Below are 21525 nucleotides of genomic sequence, written 5' to 3'. Positions count from 1 at the left end.
AAACTAGCTTGTAAGTGTTAGCGGAACATTGGTGTACATTCTGCTTAAACAGGGGAACAATATTAAAGTCTCTGTCTCTCCTACACACACACACACACACACACACACACACACACACAGAGTGATGAAGAGATGTGTGTAAACCTTATACACTCAGTGTACAGCACACCACTCTGTTCTTGCAGTATAATTTTAGTGGCATGGACCACTTTCTGCTCACCATCTTTCCCTCTGAATATAGAGCTGAGATTGGTACTCCTCCCTTAGTATTTCGGGGGAGGTTATTTCCAAAACACTCCAGATCATCTATGAACTATGTAATTTTGCTGGCCACTCACTTTCTTTTCTGCAAAGCCTAGGATCATGAGACGATTGGCCGCTATGCCTCCAGTTCAAGCTCCGAAGAGCCAGAAAGAAATTGCTTGTCTGGGTTTAGTTTATAAATACAGTTTATAAATATCGACTTGTGTCTGGAACATACAGAGATTATTTCTGAGATGTCAAATTAAAATAAAAACATATTTATATTTAAATTAATATACACTGGCATATGAAGAAATAAAGAAACAACACTGCTTGGGTCTCTTTCTCCACCTGCCCCTCTGTCTCTGCTTCTCTTTGTCTGTCTGTCTCCCTCTGCCTGTCCGTCACCCACAGCTGCCTCCCATACCTGTTTCCTTTCACAGAATACCCTGGGACATGCCTGTTCTTCAACAGACAGAGTGGACACGACACAGAGAGTTCTGCTGTCCCTCCCTCTGCAGCAGTTATTAAATTACACCCTCCAGAGACCCGTGAAAAAGTCCTCAGGATGTAGTTGCAAGAAATTCACGGTCACGTGCTAAAGGCTTTTCACAAAGCAATGGCATATTGATCCAAATTAGCATGCTTTGATATCAAATGCTTATTTCAACATGTTATTGCCTATCTGAACTTTTGGTTGGGAGGCTGAGTGAGTGAGAAGCAAGATCTATCCTAACAGCTGCTCACACTGCTTGTTTGTATACCTGTATTGCCTGCACCGAGATTTTTCTCTTCAAAATATTTGAAGAGGATTACAAGAGCATTTCTCCGTTCAAAACTAAGGCCCTTATGACGTTATGGCCATCCAGTTTAAGAAATTACTCCTGCTGTATCTCAGACTCAGTATTTTTTTCAGAATTTCCCTGGCATAGAACAGGTCTAAAACAAACAGCCGGATAGTGTTTGCACTGTGTCGTTAAGCAGTCCATAACCACGTTAACCGAGGTTAATGGCACAAATTAAGAGTACAGAGTTCTGGGCAACGGGTGACCAGATCCTGTGCTTCCTTCCAGATGTGATGCTGGCTACACTGGCCAGCACTGTGAGAAAAAGGACTACAGCGTCCTCTACGTCGTGCCCGGCCCCGTCCGATTTCAGTACGTCTTGATTGCAGCGGTGATCGGAACGGTTCAGATTGCTGTCATCTGTGTGGTGGTCCTCTGTATCACAAGGTCAGTAACTGGACTTGGGCATCACCCAGGCTGAGGGCAGCGCTAGTCCCTCCCTTTGACTCCGAGTCTCGTGGCGGACTGAGTATAGCCGTCTATTCTCCGCGAGTCTTAGCTCCGCCCAGTGAGAGCATTTCAATAGCCATGTGATCTCTGTGAGTCTTAGCTCCGCCCAGTGAGAGCATTTCAATAGCCACGTGAAAAGGCATGTGTTTCCCTGTAGGACAGGCACAACTTATATTACTCATTTTTATATTAAGATGAGTATTGTTTATGTCCTAAGACTATTTTCCTCTCTAACATAGAATGCCCACATCTCTTTAAACACTCTTTTCTCTGTAAAAGGCCACTTTTCATTCAAATTATGAAGCACTAACTTTACCTACCAGAATCGCTATGCCCAAAGTGATAATAGATGTTATATAAGGTGTAGAAATGCTTCCATTCTAGCCCTCATTAATAACATCTTAGTTTCAAGTAGAACATTTGGACGCCATCAGTGTTAACACACTTGGTGTCAACAACAAACACCTTTTAACTTTAACATGGCAAGTGCTAATCGCAGTGATTTAAATGTAATGGGAAAGATTGTGTTCTCCTAAATGAAAACCTTCTATATATTTTCGAAAGAGCAGCAAATATCATAGCTTAATAGCAAATTCCAAGCCCAGAAAAAAGGTAATTTTTATTTGAACAGGGATGAGATCACAAGAGAATAGAGATTTCATCCAGTTTCAACAGGAAATTGAACCATGATTCCTGAGTGATAGCTAAGGTTCAGTTTGAGACAAGGAACAAAGTCGGGGATTTGTTTGACCTCTTGAGTGTGTAAACGCGTGGTCGGCAAGAACTAGACTCTAAACCCAATGCATCATTTATGTCTCATGGCAGCCAAAAGGCCAGTGTAGATCCGTTTAAAAAAAAAAACAAACTGAATTTACTCTCTTTTTTAAAATGTCCAGAGTAACTCTTTGAGGTGTTTTTTTATCACATCTATAAGACATGAAGAGTTTCATTCACTTATACAGTTCTATAGTAAATCAGAGAATTTCCCCCAAACTTATTTCAGAAAATGGGAAAATAAGAAGCGTTATGAAATTAAAACATGAAGACTGTAATGCGCCTTGGTATCTGTATGATGCCACCTTCTCTGAAGACAAGTGTGGGATCCGCTCTTTGAAAAGAGAAAGTGTAGCTCATCAATCCTCACCTGGCCTACAGGCATAAGGGGAGATCATCACTGGCGCTTGGGGCGGCCCTAAGCCAAGTTGAGTTCATCGTCCTGACTCTCGGGTTTAGATGCCAAGTGAGCCAGTGGGTTATACGAAAAGAAGTGCAGCTGACGTAGAACCAACTTGAAAACCAAACGTACTGAGCGCAAAATGAAAAGATAAAGAAGAATCTAAGACACAGAAAACTGTTTCAGACATCCCTAAGGGCACATAGAAACACAAAGCTTGTATAAATATTCACCCAATGACAACTTGATTGCTGCCCCGTAGAGTGGAGAAACTCAGAATTCCAATACTTAAACATGTCTCCAACTAAGCTATCGATCCCAGTTTTCATTCCTAAGCATAACTTAAAAGTGGAACATAGAGACTATTTTACCAGGATTTTGTCTTTAGATGGTATAATTTGGTCGCATGTTTATATATTCCCTTGTCTGAGTGCACGAATGCACGTGTACACATACTTCATGACCTTACAAAGAAAAAAGAAAAAACGAACAGTTATCCTCACTATCACAGCGGAGACCCTGAAATGTGAGATGTCATCACATACTGAGATTACGCAGCTGAGTCACGAACTCAAAATGCTGTCCAGCCTGTCTACTGCTTTAACTTTGCACTTAATGTCGCCCCTCTGCTCCTAGCTGCTCCTAGCTTTGCGTGGGCTTCTGTCACGGACTAAGTTCCCAGTTTGAGTAAGCTATGTCTGCTATATTTTCAATGAATATGTCTTTTTTTCCCTCTTATTTTCCATGCAAGACGAAGCAAAATCAAATAAAATAAAACAAACAATAAATAAATTAAAAAAACATACTCTGTATTCGATTTAGGGGAAGAAAAATAGCACATCAGCCATGCCTGCTTAGCTATCGTGCATTATCTAACTCTCCCCCTTGTGCAGTCAAAAGTTTGAAACACAATCCAGGAAAAGTCTGAATCCATATGTCACGCCACTGTCCAGGGTAGACTCATCCCATTCATTAAAAGACAGTGAGCTTACAAACCAGACTCCCTAACTGGGCCCACCACTGACCCCAAGAAACCCTGCTTGCCTGGTGACCTGGCAAGCCTTGTTTGTCGAGGCCTATGCCAAAGTGCCCAGATGCGAGAGAGTTTACAGAAAAATCCCTAGCGGAGATGCCCCAATTGTCCTCAATTTTCTCTTAATGCTGGTCTCATCTGGTCTGTTCTTTGTTCTGACTTCCTGTTCTTTCTCTCCTGTCCTACCCACTTCCACCCATATCTGTTTCTTTTTTTTTTCTGTCTACTCAAGAACCTGCCTCCTGAGCAATATCTCATAAAAATATGAATATCTAGAGACCTGTTCCCAAGTGAAAAGACTTGTCCCATTGAGACGGTGGACTGTCATCTTTTTTACTTTCATCTCCCCCTTGTCGAAAATGTGACTTCTCAGATCCATGTTTGTTTTTGACAGATATATGGCCCCAGCAACCGCACAAAAATGGGCCCACACCTACTATGTATGTGTGTGCACGTGTATGTATGTCTATCTACGTATTTTCCACTGTACCACCTGTAGATGTAATAGAGTTTGTTAGTCTTATATTGTTCTTGCTTGCATGATCAAAGAAGTCTGTTATTATAATTAAAAAAATACTAGATCAGCGAGTTTCAGATGTTACTGAATATTAGCTTTTCGTAGAAGCAACACAATTGGTACCAATTTTTGTCTCGAGTTTTATAACATTAATGTAGTACAATGATATTAGGCTAAACCAAAGCAATATTCCTTTGCATTTACATATCGGGTGTTATCAGCTGGTTTGTTCCAATGTGATAGGATCTTACCTTATTTAGAGCCCTGAAATGTCAATATAACACTCATCGTTAAGACATTTAGATATAAAGTTGTTGAAGACATTTAAAGAGAGCTGTGATAAGCTTGGGATTTGCTTGTTGGCCTTGTGCTGAGTCTTGTCATTGCCCAGTGTAACAAACATACTTAAGGAATGAACAGTGAAGGGCGGGGTATTTCTCTTCAGCTTCTGCTTCTGTTCTTCCGTTCTCAACAGCAGCCTAAAAACAACTGCAAAGAGAAGCAAAGAATAATAATAATGATTGCAATAATACTACCACTAATAATAATAACTTTTACAAGTATTCCAAGGTTCTACTAGTGATCAGTATATTTTTACTCTGAAATACGTGACTAATTGGCCTCTCCAGCCTCGCTCGTTGACGGTAGGACCGACCTTTCGGTGATCGCATTAGACTAAGATCTGTGAACTTTCCAACCTTCTAGGAAATGCCCCCGAAGCAACAGAATTCACAGACAGAAGCAAAATACAGGGCACTACAGTTCAGACAACACAACGAGAGCATCCACAAGGTTAATCTAGAGGGAGCATGTTTCCCAGCGGCCGGACAACGGACAGCTTTGGACTACACAATACAGTATTAGAGACAAAAGAATAAGACGAGATCTACACATGTTGCCTTGCGTTTGTGGTAATCTACACCAATGAAAACATGTACTACAGCTATATTTGATTATGTACGGATATATTTGAAATAGTATACATTGTCTTGATGTTTTTTCTGTAATGTAAATAAACTATTTATATCAATCACACAATATAGTTTTTTCTTTCCCATGTATTTGTTATATATAATAAATACTCAGTGATGAGGAAACAAAAAGGCATTCTGAAATTTGCAGTGATTTGTAGCTGGAACCCCTGTCCAGCCGGCACAGGCTGTGCAGACAGCAGGATTTCATCCCCTGTGCAGCTTCAAACAGCACATTCGTGGGCACAGAACTCTGGAGCTAGGTGTTGAGTGATTCCAAGACCAAGGGAAACGATGGTTATTGGAAAGAGAAAAAATAATTTACTGTATCAAAGAAGCATAAAAGATGTCAGATACTGGGATCCTCTCTGCTTCGTCTACTTTCTTCCCTGTCTTTCGCTTTCATTCTCAGAAAAGAAAAATCTCTGGCATATAAATTAAATAAGTGAAGAAGGGAGGGTAAGTGTTTTATGACCCAAAATAGAATGCAAAGAAGACACTTGTCTTTATTGGGAGGCAGCCTAGCTCTCTTCCGTCAACTACATCTGCCCTCGGGGATCTGAGTAAGGCATACCTTAGGTATATAAACAGTGGCCAAACCTGTTCTGCTTCTGTGAGCAGAAGTAGCAACTAGGAAGAAACTATAACTGCCTCAGTAGGTGTGAGCCCAAATCTCAGTTTCCGAGATGAGCCATGCTGCGTGCTTTAGTCCCAGCACTTGGGAGGCAAGGGCCGGCAAACCTCTGTGAGTTCGAGGCCAGCCTAGCCCACAGAGCTAGTTCTAGGACAGTTGAGATTTCACACATGCACGCACGCGCGCACACACACATACACACAGACACACACACACACACCTGTCTCACAGAAAGTTAAAGAAAACTTCTGTTGTGCTTCTGTCTTCTGTGAAAAGAAGCTAGACTTGCAAAAGACAAACGCTCTCGTGCGCATTTATGCTCTTAGGGCCCAAAGAGCACTGTGGTTTGAAACTGAAAACTGAAAGACAATGTTTCATGACAATGGAGAAAAATGTTTTGGGCATATTTATGTAAGAAAATCCCTGAGACTCTAAGGAGCCTAGCAGGGGCTGTTGCCAACCTATGTCAGATATGAGCAGACGGTGATAAGCCATCACTCTGTTTGGGGGGGGACATAAACTATGAAAATGCTCAACGACTAAGATGAAATATCAAATTAAATAATTCCCTTATTATCGGTTACCTTTGAGTAGTTCTTGTAGCACATACGGGTGATTTAAATAAAGCTTTGTCTTCCTCAAATGACTTCTTCATGAGCGAGAAGAGATGGCATCCCCTCCTTTGCTAGAAAACAAAAGACACGCCAAATCAAAACGGTCTGGGTATAAAACAGAAAAATAAGGGTTTCAAGTGAAGCTTAAGGCATTTGTTAACATATAAGAAAGGTGACAATCTATGTAAGACCTGGGTTCTTTGAAAAAAATGTGGTTTTCTAGATTGTCATAAGCTTGGGAAATGTGACTTTATTGACACAGCCGTCACTCAAGTGTCCCTATGAAATCACTCCTCTTGACACCTGCATACGACATATCCCTGCCAAGCTGCCTGGAAGGTTCATTTGTTCAGCATACACAGAGGTGTATGTCAGTAGTTGCGGCAAATAACCCCTTCCTTCTCCCTAAAGAAGAGAGCAAGAATGTACCACCCATGGCAACATATCTGTTCGAAGAAACTCTTCCACTCACTTTTGGTTACAAGTACATGCAATTACTGACTTTGTAGTAAGTTTATGCATCATTACATGCAAATTTTTATCAGCGATCATAAACCTCAGTATTGGGAGAAGTCCCTTATAGCTTTCCTCCCACATCTGTGCTCACCTACATAATGAATCCTAAATGTGTTCTTTTAGTTCCTGGGGCAATACAAATAAAACGTGGTGTCTGATCCACAGGAGCTCACAGTCCAGTACCAGCAGAATCTGCTGGCCTCTCCTAACTCATCTCTCATTCTTCGCCATTTGATTCCTGTACCATTCTAGTTTTCTAGATCTTTCCCCCTCACAGCGGGTCAGAGCTCAGCTGTCTGCAGTCTCTCTCAGCTTGATTCTCGCTGCTCCTCTCTAAGGCGAAGGAACAATGCTGTGTATTTAAACTATAAAGACAGAAACAAGGTTTTTTATCCACGCCAGAACTCTACACTTATTTTCTTCTCCAAGCAAACACCCGGAATTCCCTCTTCCGCTCTTTTCGCGACACCATCCTGCTTTCTCCCGGCATCCGCTTCGTTTGCTCTTGACTGAACCTGCACGCTACTTAGTCAGAAGGCCCGCTGAAGCATGGAGCTTACATGGCCCAGTCTAATAAAGAAAGGCGATCTCATCTGTCCAATATAACCAAACAGCTTGCAGAAAGTAATTGTAAGAGCCACCTCCCCTGTTTTGTTAAATTCCTCCTGGGCCCCCAGTGCTACAGGGAGCCCTGAGCCAAACACTTCATATCTTTGAACTGAATTCTGCCATATATTTGTCAACCCATCTCCTTAATCCTAAGCGTGTGCATATTCCGAAAAAGGGACTTTATTTTTACTACTGTTATCAAAGAGACATTAACTATTATGGTTGCTTACTATAAACATCAATTCAAATGGCTTTTAAATAAATACCTAAAGATCCCCTTCAGTATACATTTACAACAGATTCTGGATTTACTGAGGGTCAGAAATGGCAAGCCCTCTTCTATGCTGTGAGGGGACAATGGAAAAGTCTCGAAAGAAACCCTTACCTGAAAGGAACTCACTACCAAGCCATCTTGGATCCTTGACTTACAGTTCTCAGAGATGCAAGGGGGAGTCTGAGGTAAAGGAAGGATAACACAGAAGGTAACAAAGACTGTCCTTCCGGTCATTGCGTAGTGATTGGGAATCCTGACCTCCAGGATGTCCTCCGGACCTTTCCACAATGACATACACAGAATGGTTTCACTCCCGTCACCATTCAAAGGGTCTTACTTCTGCCGTTTTGTACCCTCCACGCCATCCTCACACCCCTGTCTTTACAACGCTCAGGGAAAGTAACAGATTCTCACAGAAGCCCCCGTGAACACCAGCCCATCTCCTGATCATGTTGAGGGACTTTCCGTGCTGGGTCACTTTTATCCATGCAAGTCAGTCTTTCTCGTAGCCTAACAGTGATGTGAATCGAAGGATCCAAGGCTCGCTAACGTTTTTCACTTATTCTACAAGCATTTACTCGGTCTCTATCCAATGCCTGATACTATTCTTGACCGGTGGGACAGCATGGGGTAGGAACAGATCTCTACTTTCAGAGGAGGTGAAGGTGAGTGACAGACAAGGATTTATCAAGCCACAAAATAAAATAAAATAAAATAAAATAAAATAAAATAAAATAAAATAACCTTTAAGTTCTGCTTAAAGAATTTAAAAGGAGTGAGCTATTTCAGGACGTGGCTTCAAACTGAGTATAATATCGAGAATTCAGCTTCTGAAATGAGGCAGATGTGAGTCCAGGCTTAAGGCCTCCTTTATTACCTACTTAGCCTTGGGCAATTTGCCCAAGTTCCCTATGGCTCCTGTTTAAAATGGAGAAAGCAGCATCTTCCCGCACACAACGTAACGACTAAGAGAAATAGCAGCAATCGATGTTTGGGGGCTCGGAACACTGGCGTGCACAGAGTACCATGGAAATATATGGAAATCCTTCGTAGGGCCATGATAAATATTTATGGTAACAGTAAACAGTTCCAATAAAGCATATTTTATCAGCAGAGCTATCCATGGTGGGAATCACACAGTCCGAGTTAGACAAAGTCCAGCCATCATAGTCACTCAGAGGAGGGCTTCTTGTGTCTTTGGTTTTAGTTCTGGGAAACGAAGGCGATAAAGGGATCAAAGATCAAAAAGACTCCAACTCAAATTTCCCCCAAATTCATCCATTAGTATCATGTCTGAAAAGGCTGGTGGTGGGGGCGGGGAGAACATCATTCTTTTCCTTAAGATCCTGATAATGCGTGTAGCATCGAGTCTGTTGTGTTTTAGGACCAGGATGAGTCAGTCCTGTTCTGGCTGATCCTCACAGAGAAGCCAGTGCAGAGAATTGAACTATGACAAGGTTTATCTCAAAGTCACATTAGACCTTGCTAATGTTTGTCCTCGGGATGCTGTTTCCATTTGCCAAGTCAGGCCGCACCTGTATAGACTGCTCTTCCTCAATTACAGGAGACATTTCACTTACATAATTAATCATCTGGATATCAATAATGAAAGCTTCTTCATTGAATTAATTGATATCTCTATATGAGCATCCACAGGAAGCACCCATAAAAGACAGAGGAAGGATGAAGGGTTATATGAAGTAATGGGATTAGTTTTATAACCAGAACATAAATCTATGACTGAACATGGCCCTCTGAAGGCAACATCAGAACGTATATAAGATGTGCTGATATCCAGTCTCACCATGGTTGGAAATCTGCATCACTGGTCCAGCTATTCTAGGGATACAACCTAGGTTGAGCTCCATGAATGGTATATGGGCTAACTTGAGTATCTTGTATACTTAAAGGTTTTCAGTAAGTTGTCGTTACTAACCCTCCATGAGGTAAGAAGTGAAAGAAACAGCATTTGCCTTTGTGTTCCTAGTCCAGAAAGGGCAAAATCGTACATGAGCTAACAGAACAAAATCAGTGACTGGGGGTGGGGCGGAGGAACAAAAGGACATGTTGTAGTAGACCAGGTCCTGTGCTGAGCCTTCCTGATCCAGTAAAGGCACTGGCTCCACACAAGGCGTGAGCACCATAGCCACCCTGACAAAAGAGCTCCCAGGACCCCCACAATCAACCCCATTCTTTGGGGTATATTTTGAGATGACTGCATGCCCTTCCACCCCATGGACATCTCCTCTCGGCGGACTTCCTCTCATTCTCAGAATGGTAACCTCCTCTCTTTTGTGCACGGCAGGAAGCATGCATTCTTTGTTGCAGCACTTTGAGGCACAGTCCAGCTTAGTTCTCCTCCATGGGCTTAGACACAGAGAATAGGAGTCTTTTATCGGAGTCCGGCTGTTCATGAACACAAAGCACAGAGCAATGCCCCAGATTGTCATCGCTGTATTATCAGGTAATTTAATAAATATATTAAGAAAGAAAACTTAATTGATGCTTGAGATGAGAATATGTAGCTAAACCCAAACAAAAACATAATCATATAAAGGCCAAGAGAAAATATCAATGTATTTGTGGATATCATTGAATATCATTTATGATAATTTTTATGAATTTCTCTATATATATTCAAACGTGAACACAACACAAAATTTAATAGCAGGTTTGAGGATCCAACTTCAGTTCTTAGAGAATATGTATAAAAGAGGCAGGTGTTATGGCATGTACTTGTAATCCCAGTGCTGGGGATATAAGGACAGGCAGATCCCTGGGATATACTGGTCACCCAGCCTATCCTACTTGCTAAAAATAGTAGAAGATAGATAGATAGATAGATAGATAGATAGATAGATAGATAGATAGATAGATAGATGATTGATAGATAGATTGATTGATAGATGATAGATAACAGATAGATGATAGATAGGTAGGTAGGTAGGTAGGTAGGTAGATAGATAGATAGATAGATAGATAGATAGATAGATAACAGACAGACAGAAAGACAGACAGACAGATAGATAGATAGATAGATAGATAGATAGATAGATAGATAGATAGATGACAGGTAGATAGATAGATGACAGGTAGATAGATAGATAGATGACAGGTAGATAGATAGATAGATAGATAGATAGATAGATAGATAGATAGATAGATGATAGATAGATAGACAGATAGATAGATAGATGATATATAGATGATAGATTAAAAATAAAAAAGGTAAGTAGTGATTGAGGTACAGAACCATGATGCTCAAGAATGACCTCACTCATGGGCATGCATATGCATGCACACATATAAGAACATACATGCATGCATACATGCACATACATTATATGTACACAAAAGTATATGTTGCTTAAATAAAGAAATATGCAAAGAACTGCACCTCATTGCCCAAGCCGAAATTGCCTAGTAGAAAGAGACACTGAATTCCCTGAACCAATGGGCCCAACAGAGTCATTTTATTCTACTATGCTTTGCCACAAGTTATTCTAAGGAGTCTGTTGATAAGAACAAAGATGAAGGTCAAGCACTTTGACCAACAGGGAGCATGTTTCCTTCCTTGCTAAGTAAGGCGTATCTTAGGAGTCCCTTCAGTAGTTCACATCCATATATGTCCTCTAGACTGATGGTATGTCATAAAAGAACTGTTGGGGGAAGGGTTGCTTGTTCGTTCCCGGCCACCCAGCTAGTTTAGCCTCAAAATAATCACACAGAAACCATATTAATTAAATCACTGCATGGCCCATTGACTCTAGCTTCTTATTGCCTAACTCTTACATATTAATTCAACCCATTTCTATTAATCTGTGTATTACCACGTGGCTGTGGCTTACTGGCTAAAGTTCCCAGCGTCGGTCTCCTGCAGCTCCATGGCTTCCCTCCCTGACTCAGCCCTTCTTCCTCCCAGCATTCTGTTTAGTTTTCCCCGCCTAAGTTCTACCCTATCAACAGGCCAAGGCAGTTTCCTTATTCATTGACCAAAATAAGCAACACATAGACAGAAGGACCTCCCACATCAAAGAACCTCCAACTAAACAATGACAACATGAAAAACAGACAAGTTGTGGATGGAAAATGGAAGGTTATGGGACGGTGAGAGAGAAGGGCGTATCGAACACCTGGTGGGCAGGAAGTGGACAGTTCGAAAAGAGGAATAAGAGTCATTTTTTTTTCAAATACCCCTTCTAAAGGAAATGAATCTGAAGCATCTGAGCAGGGTTTTGGGGTGTGGAATGATGGCCAGAATGCAAGGAGCACAAAATGGGGTATCCAGAGGCCTCCTGCCCTGAAGTCTGGGATGACTAACCCACTGTGCCTAGAGTTTGCGGGTACAATAGCTGGCCTGGCAAGTTCAGCAAGAATGAAGCTGAAGTACAGCTCCCCCAGATGAGTTTTCAGGCCTCTGGGTGAGGACAGACTATGTTTAAAATAAACATTCAGTGCCCTGCATATTTTCATCCTCACAAATCTCAACCTTGAGATATGTAGATTAGATGCTTTCGATGCTTTATATTCTGCTGGGCAACCTTGTCCCAAAGTCCCAGATGAGCCGTGTCGATAGTGAAGAGTAGACCAGAGCAAGCCCTGTATCCCCCTGCGTCCGGGGCCAGCCTCCCTCTCAGGACTGTGCAGGAGGGGTGGTAGCGATCACAAACACAGACTTCTGGATGGTACCTAATCTGCCCGCACTTGGAAAACAAAATCCTGGGATCATAAAGCAATCCTGCGTCGCATTAGAGAAGACGAGCTAAAAAAGGAAAGCGACTAGTCCTGGCTTCCAGAAGACAAATCCCTCTGCAGTCTGCCTGGGGATAGATGGGTGGGGACTGCCAAGCAGAGCAAGCCACTGGAAAACACTGTTTGGGTTTGAAAAGATGACTAGAAAGAGAAAAATGGCTGTTCTCTAAGTCGAGGTGAAGAGAGAAATGGAGAGGGAAGCCCCGGTCTGTACCTTCAGCCTTTCGGGAGGCAGGTGACTCAATCCTTCACAAGCAGAGCCACATGATTTGTAATTAAGCTCGCCGACCAAAGAGTGAGTCTTGTAAACAGCCAGTGCTTGCTGCCGACGTCCCCCCAGAGGGCTGAGACTCTGCCGCACCAGCATCCTCAGAACAACATTATATTTCACTTTTAAATAAGATGTACATGACTGTGCACTTGCGCCCAATTACAGTAGCGCATGATTTACATAAAATTAACTCTCCTGCTTAATTACAGTCATACAGGGATTCCGGGAGAGAGGCTTGCACGGGGAGAACAGTACATGCCTTAGCATTCAGCCTCCCCTTGACAGCCAGTGGGTCCAATCAGGCGAAGGGAATTCTTGAGGTGCTGGATCTCCACCCAAGTGTTCATTCCTACCTCCAGTATGATGTGTAAACGGAGTCACTCTGTCTAGAAACCAGGGTGGGGAGGGTATCCCGGGGGTGGGGGGTGTCCCATTCTGCACTGTGATCAAATGAGCTCAGTTGCTTTGTAGCAAAGGCAGATCTAGAGTTCAGAAGTTTTCTGCTCAGGGTGGAGTGGAGGCCTCTAAGTAAGAATCTAACTTAGACAAAGAAGGAGCATCTGGCTCACTAGTGCAGCTAGGAGGAAAGGCTTTTCCCAAAGGGCATCTGGCGCTGCTTTGACAGCAGCGTGAATATAGCTGCCGGTTCTCTCATCTTCTGCCATTTTTTTCTGCATTTCTGTTGCCATGAACATGAATACCATTTTTGTTTGAGAAACACACAGCTTACACATTAAGAGAGAACTAAAAGCGAAGTTTTTTACAGCCCTCGCCAAAAAGCAGGGTTTTTTTGTTTGTTTTGTGTTCTGTTCTGTTGTGTTCCTTTTTTCCCCCCTCCCTTCCACCTCTGTCAGACCTGCTGGCAGAAGTGGCGCTGAAGACAGTCATTGAGCTGGCAGAATAAGAAAATGATCGAAGGCAACAGAGATTGAAGCTCCATCGTTATCAGTTCAGTGGGGATGAGTAAAGGCGTCTCAGAAAACTGCCCGAAAAGACTTCAAGGAGATCAAATGCTCCCTGGGCCGGCTGACCACAAAAGATGACAATTTCATTTTTCCACCTCCTCAACCCCGTTTTCACCCAGTACACAGAAGAGCCGGCTAACGAAAGAAAAGGCTTTGAAGGGGAAGGAGGAAAACAAGCTATCCAGCGCGCTCCTAGGGAAAGTGTGGAAAAGAGAGAGCTACTCTCAGCAGATGGCGCTTGCAAAAGCGACCACAGATCAAAATCAGAAATGGGATCTTTTTGTTGGTGCATGGACAGAGCGCATCTCATTTCTAAGCGAGGTGCTTCCCCTTTGAAGTTCTGCTTCTAGAGTCTGGCCCTGCAACCTGCCAGGCACTGTTCTGGAAGGACCATTAAGTGAAGATTATTGACCAAGATTTGCATCTATGTGTAGAAGCACGCTGGGGGAAACGAACCCATTTTCCTTCCTAATTCTTGCCATTCATTCTGTAGCCGAACGTTGTGTGGAGACACATGTTCCCGTCTAAGTTACCATCATCTTCTGTGAGAAAGATTTTCCAAGATTTCTCGAGGAGGTCTTGAGAGCATGGAGCCACTGAGAGTTCAGAAAAAGATCCAGTCATCTGTGCTTTACTTCCTTCTTCCCACCAGCACAAATGTCTCTGCCAGTGCTCCAGTCCCATTACAGAGATCCAGTGTTTGAATCCCGTTGTCTGACTCTGCTTCCTTCAAACCGAGACGTCTCTGTTCTCTTGCCTTGCTCTCCCCAAGCTGCTTCCTCTTCTGCCCAGTGTTACAACACCCTTTCTTTCCAATGCTGGCACTGGCCTTGAATTTTCCATTCTCTGATTTCTTTTCTTTTTTGAGTCTTCACAACACCAGATGCCTCACAAGCTCAGACCTGAGGAGTGGTCAACCTCAAAGGAACACTGTTGGGTTTGGAGCTAAACAGACGAATTAAAGCCCGTCCCCCGGTGTCAGTCGGGATCCTTCGCTGAGTTTGGGAGCCATGCAATGAACAGCCCTGTCCTGGTTTTGTTTCTGTGGCTGTGATAAAATATCCTGACAGAGAACAACTGGGGACAGGAAGGATTTGGCTTTTAGCTCACAGTTCCGGGTTACAGCCCATCATCTCCAGGATGTCGAGAAAGCTCAAACAGTTGGCTGTATCGATCGCATCTACAGTCAGGATCATAGGGCAAGTCCGTCCTTGCTTGGTTGTGAGGCAGAGTATTCTCAGCTAGCTTTTCTCATTCTTCCACAGTTCAGGGTCGAATCCACTAAGCAAGCGGTGCTCCCTGCGTTCAGCATGGATTTCCTCATTCCAGTCAACAATCAAAGCACTCCCCACAGACATTTGAACAGTCCAACTAGACCTACATAATTCCCCCGTTAACACTCGGCCCTGTTGGTCTTAGGATGTGACATGCTGGCAGAGTACTGACTTGGTCTTGCTTGGCATCCTGGAGAATTTTAAGAAATGGTTACTGTAGCTTATGGAGTATAATAATGTGCTAGACACACACACACACAAAAATCTAAATTGTGACTTCAGACAAATAGAGAACTTGCAGGCATGTATTTCCTGGTTATCTTTCAAAAGGAGAGGAATTATTTAGAGCCTTTATGAATACACTTTCACGTATTCTCATAATGAGTCTTTGATAGAGGTTATAACACTATCAGGTTTTTGATAATGCCGCTGGAAATTTGCAAACAACTTGCCGGATAACAAATCTAGAAGAAGACAGTGTCAAGATTTGAATCCAGATGAGCCCCCAAACTCTTCTGTTCCACTGTACTGTTATCCTTGCCTGTGGACATGCGTGTGCCTCTCAAGGCTACCTGTCGAGCAGGCAAGGCTAGTCCCACAGTCCCACGCTGCAGCTTCTGTGCAGATTGTTTTAATGGCTTGCCGTAAAAATCACCGAGAGGTAACCTGTCTAACTTCGAGAGCTAACGCCTCTCCGTTTCTACCTTCCCTCTCTTTTGCTCCTTCTCCCATCTGAAGTTTCTAGCGCTCCAATGTCTCTTTCTAACTAAAATGCGGGGGCAAAGAGCCAGAGTTGAACAAGATTGCTTTAGACGGCAGAAGCGGTAGAATACCCGACATTGTCCTGTTCACATCCAGGTTTACCTCTCTTTCCATCTCTTCCCAACTTCACTCCAAGGAGTGTTCAGCCACCCACGATCTAGAGATCTGTCTCACTGTGACCCAGTTGGCAGATCCCAAATTAATATTCGATGAAGGAGTGTCTGACTCAATGTATGAATGAATGAAATTGAAGTCATTCTTGAACCTCTGCCAAAGATCCTGGAGGAATTGCTCTGGACAGGTCATAACTCTTTTCTAACGACACATATATGCAGAAACTGAAGATGTGTTCTGTTTGAAAGTTAGACTCCCGGGAAAGACGCCCTGAAGTGTACATTATAGCACAGACTCCTTGGAGGGAGTTTACCATTCTTTTTCCTTTCCTCTTCCTATATTCTGGCCTTGCCTCAAGCTGACTAACTTCCAGGTGGCCTCCTGGTGAGGCGAAGGGGATGAGCTGGTGTGCTATAAATTATAGTGATTACAACATGACAGCAGGCCCCCAGCTGAGGTCTCTAACTCCCTGCTAGGAGACCTTTCAAGGACATTCCCTTTCCTGAGGGTTTAGGAGCACGAATGGCTTTTGCAATTCTCTGAGATTTTTAACTTCCATGATTCAGACACTTGTTGGATGCGTTTTATCTCCCGATCAGTTTAATTAGGAGATGTCAGATTAAAAACGATCTGTTGTTTCTGAAAGGCACTTGAACTCCAAAACGCATAAACGAAACCACTTGTCTTTGTCTCTCATTCGATCTTTCCAGCACCCATTTTAGGCAGCAAGAAGAGACAGGGCTTTGGGACACCAATTGCCAAAGAAAGAGACAGGGCAGGACAGAGATCATATAGAAAGTAGTGAGGCAGGGGCATTATGGGAATCTCTACATGTCAGACACAGACATTTGAAAAGCTAAGATGGAAACAAATATACCCTGTTTTATTTCTCTACTATTACTTATCTCTGAGTCTTTCTTTTGTAAGAGGAAAAAGCAGCAACTGCAGTGGTTCTATGTGTCAGAGGTCAAAATTGCCGGATGGCAAACCGAGGCATGGGATGAAACTCAAGCACACATAAATATTGGCAGGGATGAGGGCCTAAGGAGTGGGCCATAACCTGATGTCTTGTTTACAACCCAGGTCTCAATTGTATTCTTACCCATTCATTTGAAAGGACACAAAAGGAAAGACCTTCACCAACTAAGACAGTGCTTCCGAAGCCACCAAAGAAAAAAACGTGAAATGATCGTTCCGTGAGGTCAGTTGTAAATGAAGTAATTGTATTCTGAATAAACTCCCCCTTTAAAATGACAAACAGAGAGGCCACTAGAGAACAGGAGACAGCTTTGGATTTCACTCTCCAAGTGTTTTATGGCGGGTGGAAGAGTTGGGAGGGGGAGGTTAGCACAGGTGATTTATCAATACATCTTTCTCCTAATCTACTACATTGCTTTAGAATTTCAGGTAAGAAGAGCCTGCCCCGTTAAAGATTCAAAGAAATGATTAGCAGGTAGAAGACCTTAAATCTGTCAGACCAAACTCTATGGGGTGGGGATGGGGGATCCATAAACGATACTAGAGCACATTAAACTGATTTTAACCGCAGATATTACTGCTATGTGTTTATGGATCTATGGCTGAAATTTCATCACCAGCCCCCTCCTTGGTTTAAAAGCAGCCAATCAGACGCTCTAGCGATATTTAATTGTCCTGTTTGTTGCCTCCATTGAGCCCATTCATGTCTGTCTGGGGCCCAATGAACTGCTCCAGAAAAAGGGCCGTGAGAACAGAACAATATAAGGAAAGGCAGATTCAGTGCAATGACAGCCATGGCTACCTATAAAGGGGTCTTCCAACTGTAAGACCTGCCGCACTGAGTGCATGGGACCCACACAGAGCGCTCGCCATGAACTTCTAATTTCCGAGTCGAGACTGGCTTGCTACACAGACTGTCAGCTCTCTGAAGCCAGGCCGTTCAGTCCACCGGTGACTGGTTCGTTCTGTTGCTGTGTTCTTCGAGCTCAATGAAAATCTCAGAATAAAGAATTTGGAGTAAATTGTAGAAATTCATCTTCTCATTCCATTTTATCTAATGTTTTGAAACTCTCGAGCGGATGGAAACTTAAGAAAACGAGGAAGAGCCGCCTGGGGTCGACAGGACAAACACTGTCTTGGTAAAGCAGCTGTCACGCATGCGCCGTTTCAGAAGTCTTGTCTGAGAAATGGGAGTCCCAGAGGTATCCTGGCCAAAGCGTGCGGAAATTGGGCCGGCAAAGCCTTCTAGGAGCGGAAGAGAGTCCTGCGTGGAGCATAACGTGCCTGTTCCGCCCTGTACTTCAGAATCGGTGGCATTTCCTCACGACTTTCTTGTCAAAATCTAGTCTAGGAAGCAAAGAGATCAAGGACTTGAACCACAGTGGCCAACCAGCAAACGCGAAGGAGCAGAGCATGTGACTGAGAGTCCTGGGTTGTGCTGACATTTCCAGAGAGAACTGTCTGCCCTAGGAATCGCTCATCTAGAAGACAAATTCGAAGTTCGCTTCTCAACCTTTGAATCCCCAAACTGCTCAAGCCTTCTGAAAGCAAGATCGCCTGCTGTCTTGTGCCTTGCTGAAGGTCCTGCAATCAGCAGGTTCGCTGACCATCATGGCGCCCAGTTGAAAGAGAAGGAAAGGAACCAAGAGGCCACCCTAAGGAATCCCGTTACCAAAACCATTTATAGAGCTTGTATGCTTCTTCAGGGTAGGAAGAGAAATGTTTTCTCCCCTCCTTGTGGGCTTTATACCTCTGGGTCTTGATTTTATACAATAACTTAGTTATAACTTTGAAAAGAACCCCTGCCTTTATTAAAAGAACAACCTCTTAGTTCACCCATCTCAGCAAAACACAGCAATGCAGCAGCCAAATAATTGACATTATGGTGTGTGTGTGCGTGCGTGCATGTGTGTGTGTGTGTGTGTGTGTGTGTGTGTGTGTGTGTGTTGGTGTGCATGCCTGCCTGTGTACCTTTGACCAATTAGACCTAGCAGCTGCTAAAGTGCCTGGCTGGTTCGCTTTCCTGTGAATACCTCTGGAGAGTCAATTCCAAACTCCCGAAGCTGAAGAAGAATTGTTCAGCTCGGCAAGACTAAAACAAATGAAGTTGAGCATGCAAGTTCAATGGGAGTAAATACAAAAATTCAAGGAGGTTATGTCAGATTTTAACTTCCCTATCATTATTAATTTAATTTCCAGTCATTATGATAATGCCGAGCATTTAGAATGCATTTGGTGTTTATGTAAATGAAATTACTTCTCAAAATTACCATTTCAAATTAATATGCTATTAAAAATGTCACCAGAAAGCGCTCTTTATTATTTTGCCAGGGAAATAAACGTTCCCTGTTTCTTTTTGTAAATGAAATTTCGGCACTTTAAAAAGTCTTCCTTCGATTTTGAAAGCTGTAATGTTTCTGTTTAAGACTTCTCCTTATGCTACATTAGTGCCGTGTTCTTTGACAGCATAAAATATGCAAATATAGCCTTTTAATGGTGATTTTCCATTTTGCTGCTGTCGTTTAACTCAGAAGCAAGCGACGCTGCCGCAACTTATCACTTACAACAGCGAAGTCACTGAATTGATGTTTATGTTCAGAACAGAGCAGTTGACACAGAAACAAATACATTTCAAATACCATCTGCACCACGTTGGCTGCTTTCTCCAAGGATAATGGAGTTGTCGGAGCTCAGCCTTCGAGAGAAGCTCCTACCTGTGGGGCCGAGAAGACAGGCGGCTATTGCCAGGAAATGAGCAGCGGAGGCTTCCTCCGAGTGGGCATCGGTCACAGGAAGGAAGGGAAAGACAAGAAAGGGAGGGCGTGAAAACCGCAGCTTCCTAGGAATCTCCACAGCGGAACCACCCTGCTCTCGGGACCTCCATCTTCCAGACGGCCCATTTGGCTCCCTGCCTCGCTGTCCACCTCTCCTTACAGCCTCTCCGCAACAGAACCTCTCCGTCTGTTGCTTGGTTCCAACCCAATGCTTAGGAACCCCCGGAACGCTGTATGCTGAATTGCGTGAGAGTGGCACCGTCATGGCTGTTGCAGCTGATAAAGGCAGGCAGCTGGGAGGGAGGAAAGTTGGATGGCAGACTCTAACTGCAGCCACATGCCATGCCTAGCAAGGCTGGCTCTCTGCGGGGCGCTGACGTCTGATCTGGAGAGTTGCTAGAACACAAGATGCAGGAAGCTTTTCTACCATTGCTACACCCGTGAGAACTTGAAGAGGCATCTCCTGTTAACGGGTCAGTGGGCGGTGTATTGTACTGAATGAGATCGTTCTCTTAGCTTGACTGGGGGAAATAGTGTGAGTCAATCCCATAAGCTCCGTTCTGCCCGATTGTCCTAATGCGGAGATACTTGCAGTCAAACCGTAGGTAGAAAAGGGACATTTCTTTATGGTCTGCCCGAACGCAAACATTCTAATATAGTTAATCAGCATCCATAGACCCGTTAGCAGGCAATGAAAATTATTTTAATAGTTACCATTGATTGAGCTCCTGGTCCCTGATGTGACTCATGTTTCATTCTTTACACAACTGCCCTACTGAACAGCTTCCAGTTGCCCTCTTAGTCGCTCCGTCCAGTCCTCACCCTGCCAGGAGGCCACTCTGTGTTTGGAAAAGCTGACCACTCTAGACTGTGTTGTAATAAGGCTGCTTAGTCGATCCATCTGCCTGGCAGCTCAAACCCAAAATAATCATACAGAAACTGTATTAATTAAGGCACTGCTTTGTCAATTACTTGAACGTATTGCTAGCTAGCTCTTGCATCTAGAATTAACCCATCTCCATTATTTTGTATTTTACCACAAGGTTGTGACCTACCAGCAAAGTTTCAGCGTGTCTGTCTCTGGCAGGTCCATGGCTTCTCTCTGACTCTGCCTCCTTTCTCCCAGCATTCAGTTTAGTTTTCCCCACCTACCTAAGTTCTGCCCTATCAACAGGCCAAGGCAGTTTCTTTATTCACCAATCATATTCACAGCATACAGAAAAGAATCCCACATCGCCTTCCTTTTTTAAATAAAAAGGAAGGTTTTAACTTCAACATGCTACTTTATCTCTTATCATAACTAAGGAAAACTATATTATTACTATCTACTCTTCAACTCCATCAAAGTCTTCAGAAGGATATAATATTAGAAATGACAGAGACATCTCATTTCCTGGACAGTCACCCAAAGTTCTTGAAGTAATTGGTGCTGCCAGGAGCAGATGTGACTCAGTGTCATGAAAAGTTCTAAGACATTAAACATTTTAAATGCCATATTATGTAGTCTCTTAAAGATTTGAAGAATACCTATCCTACTGAAATATATCTCTATATATCTAGAAAATCTAACTAACATGACTACAAGCTTGACTATTACAGATGATTATCTATTATATTTCTTAATTATGCATTACATTTCCAAATGAGCTGCACAAACACAATACCTTAATCAAGAACAGAAATATATATATGTATATATATATATATATATATATATATATATATATATATATATATATATATAACAAAACTGAC

At 43.0% G+C, this 21525-nt stretch overlaps 1 protein-coding gene and 1 long non-coding RNA gene across 4 annotated transcripts in view; one reads left to right on the top strand and one right to left on the bottom strand.

Annotated features, from left to right (window-relative positions):
• Nucleotides 1-21525, top strand: part of Tmeff2 (transmembrane protein with EGF like and two follistatin like domains 2) — a 282612-nt gene that overhangs the window by 253445 nt on the left and 7642 nt on the right. Inside the window, exons 9-10 of one of the 3 annotated variants that reach the window (XM_048456056.3) lie at nucleotides 1317-1475; nucleotides 4968-5300. In XM_048456056.3, the coding sequence (XP_048312013.1) occupies nucleotides 1317-1475; nucleotides 4968-5064 (256 nt within the window). In that variant the 3' untranslated portion in view covers nucleotides 5065-5300. Of the gene's footprint in view, nucleotides 1-1316; nucleotides 1476-3977; nucleotides 4105-4967; nucleotides 5301-21525 lie in introns of those variants that run through there. The other 2 variants (XM_085684183.2, XM_048456057.3) reach the window with 2 other exon arrangements.
• LOC125414216 (uncharacterized) lies at nucleotides 1470-20365 on the bottom strand. The gene is made up of 5 exons (XR_015000109.2): nucleotides 19711-20365; nucleotides 6452-6552; nucleotides 4514-4751; nucleotides 3084-3176; nucleotides 1470-1689 (listed from the first exon to the last, which is right to left on the bottom strand). It is a non-coding gene; the product is annotated as an uncharacterized LOC125414216 (long non-coding RNA).

This window comes from Myodes glareolus, chromosome 27 (assembly GCF_982192425.1).
Source record: "Myodes glareolus chromosome 27, mMyoGla1.1, whole genome shotgun sequence".
NCBI lineage: Eukaryota > Metazoa > Chordata > Mammalia > Rodentia > Cricetidae > Myodes > Myodes glareolus.
Note: the sequence above shows the minus strand (reverse complement) of the source record. Positions and strands in the feature narration are given on the sequence as shown.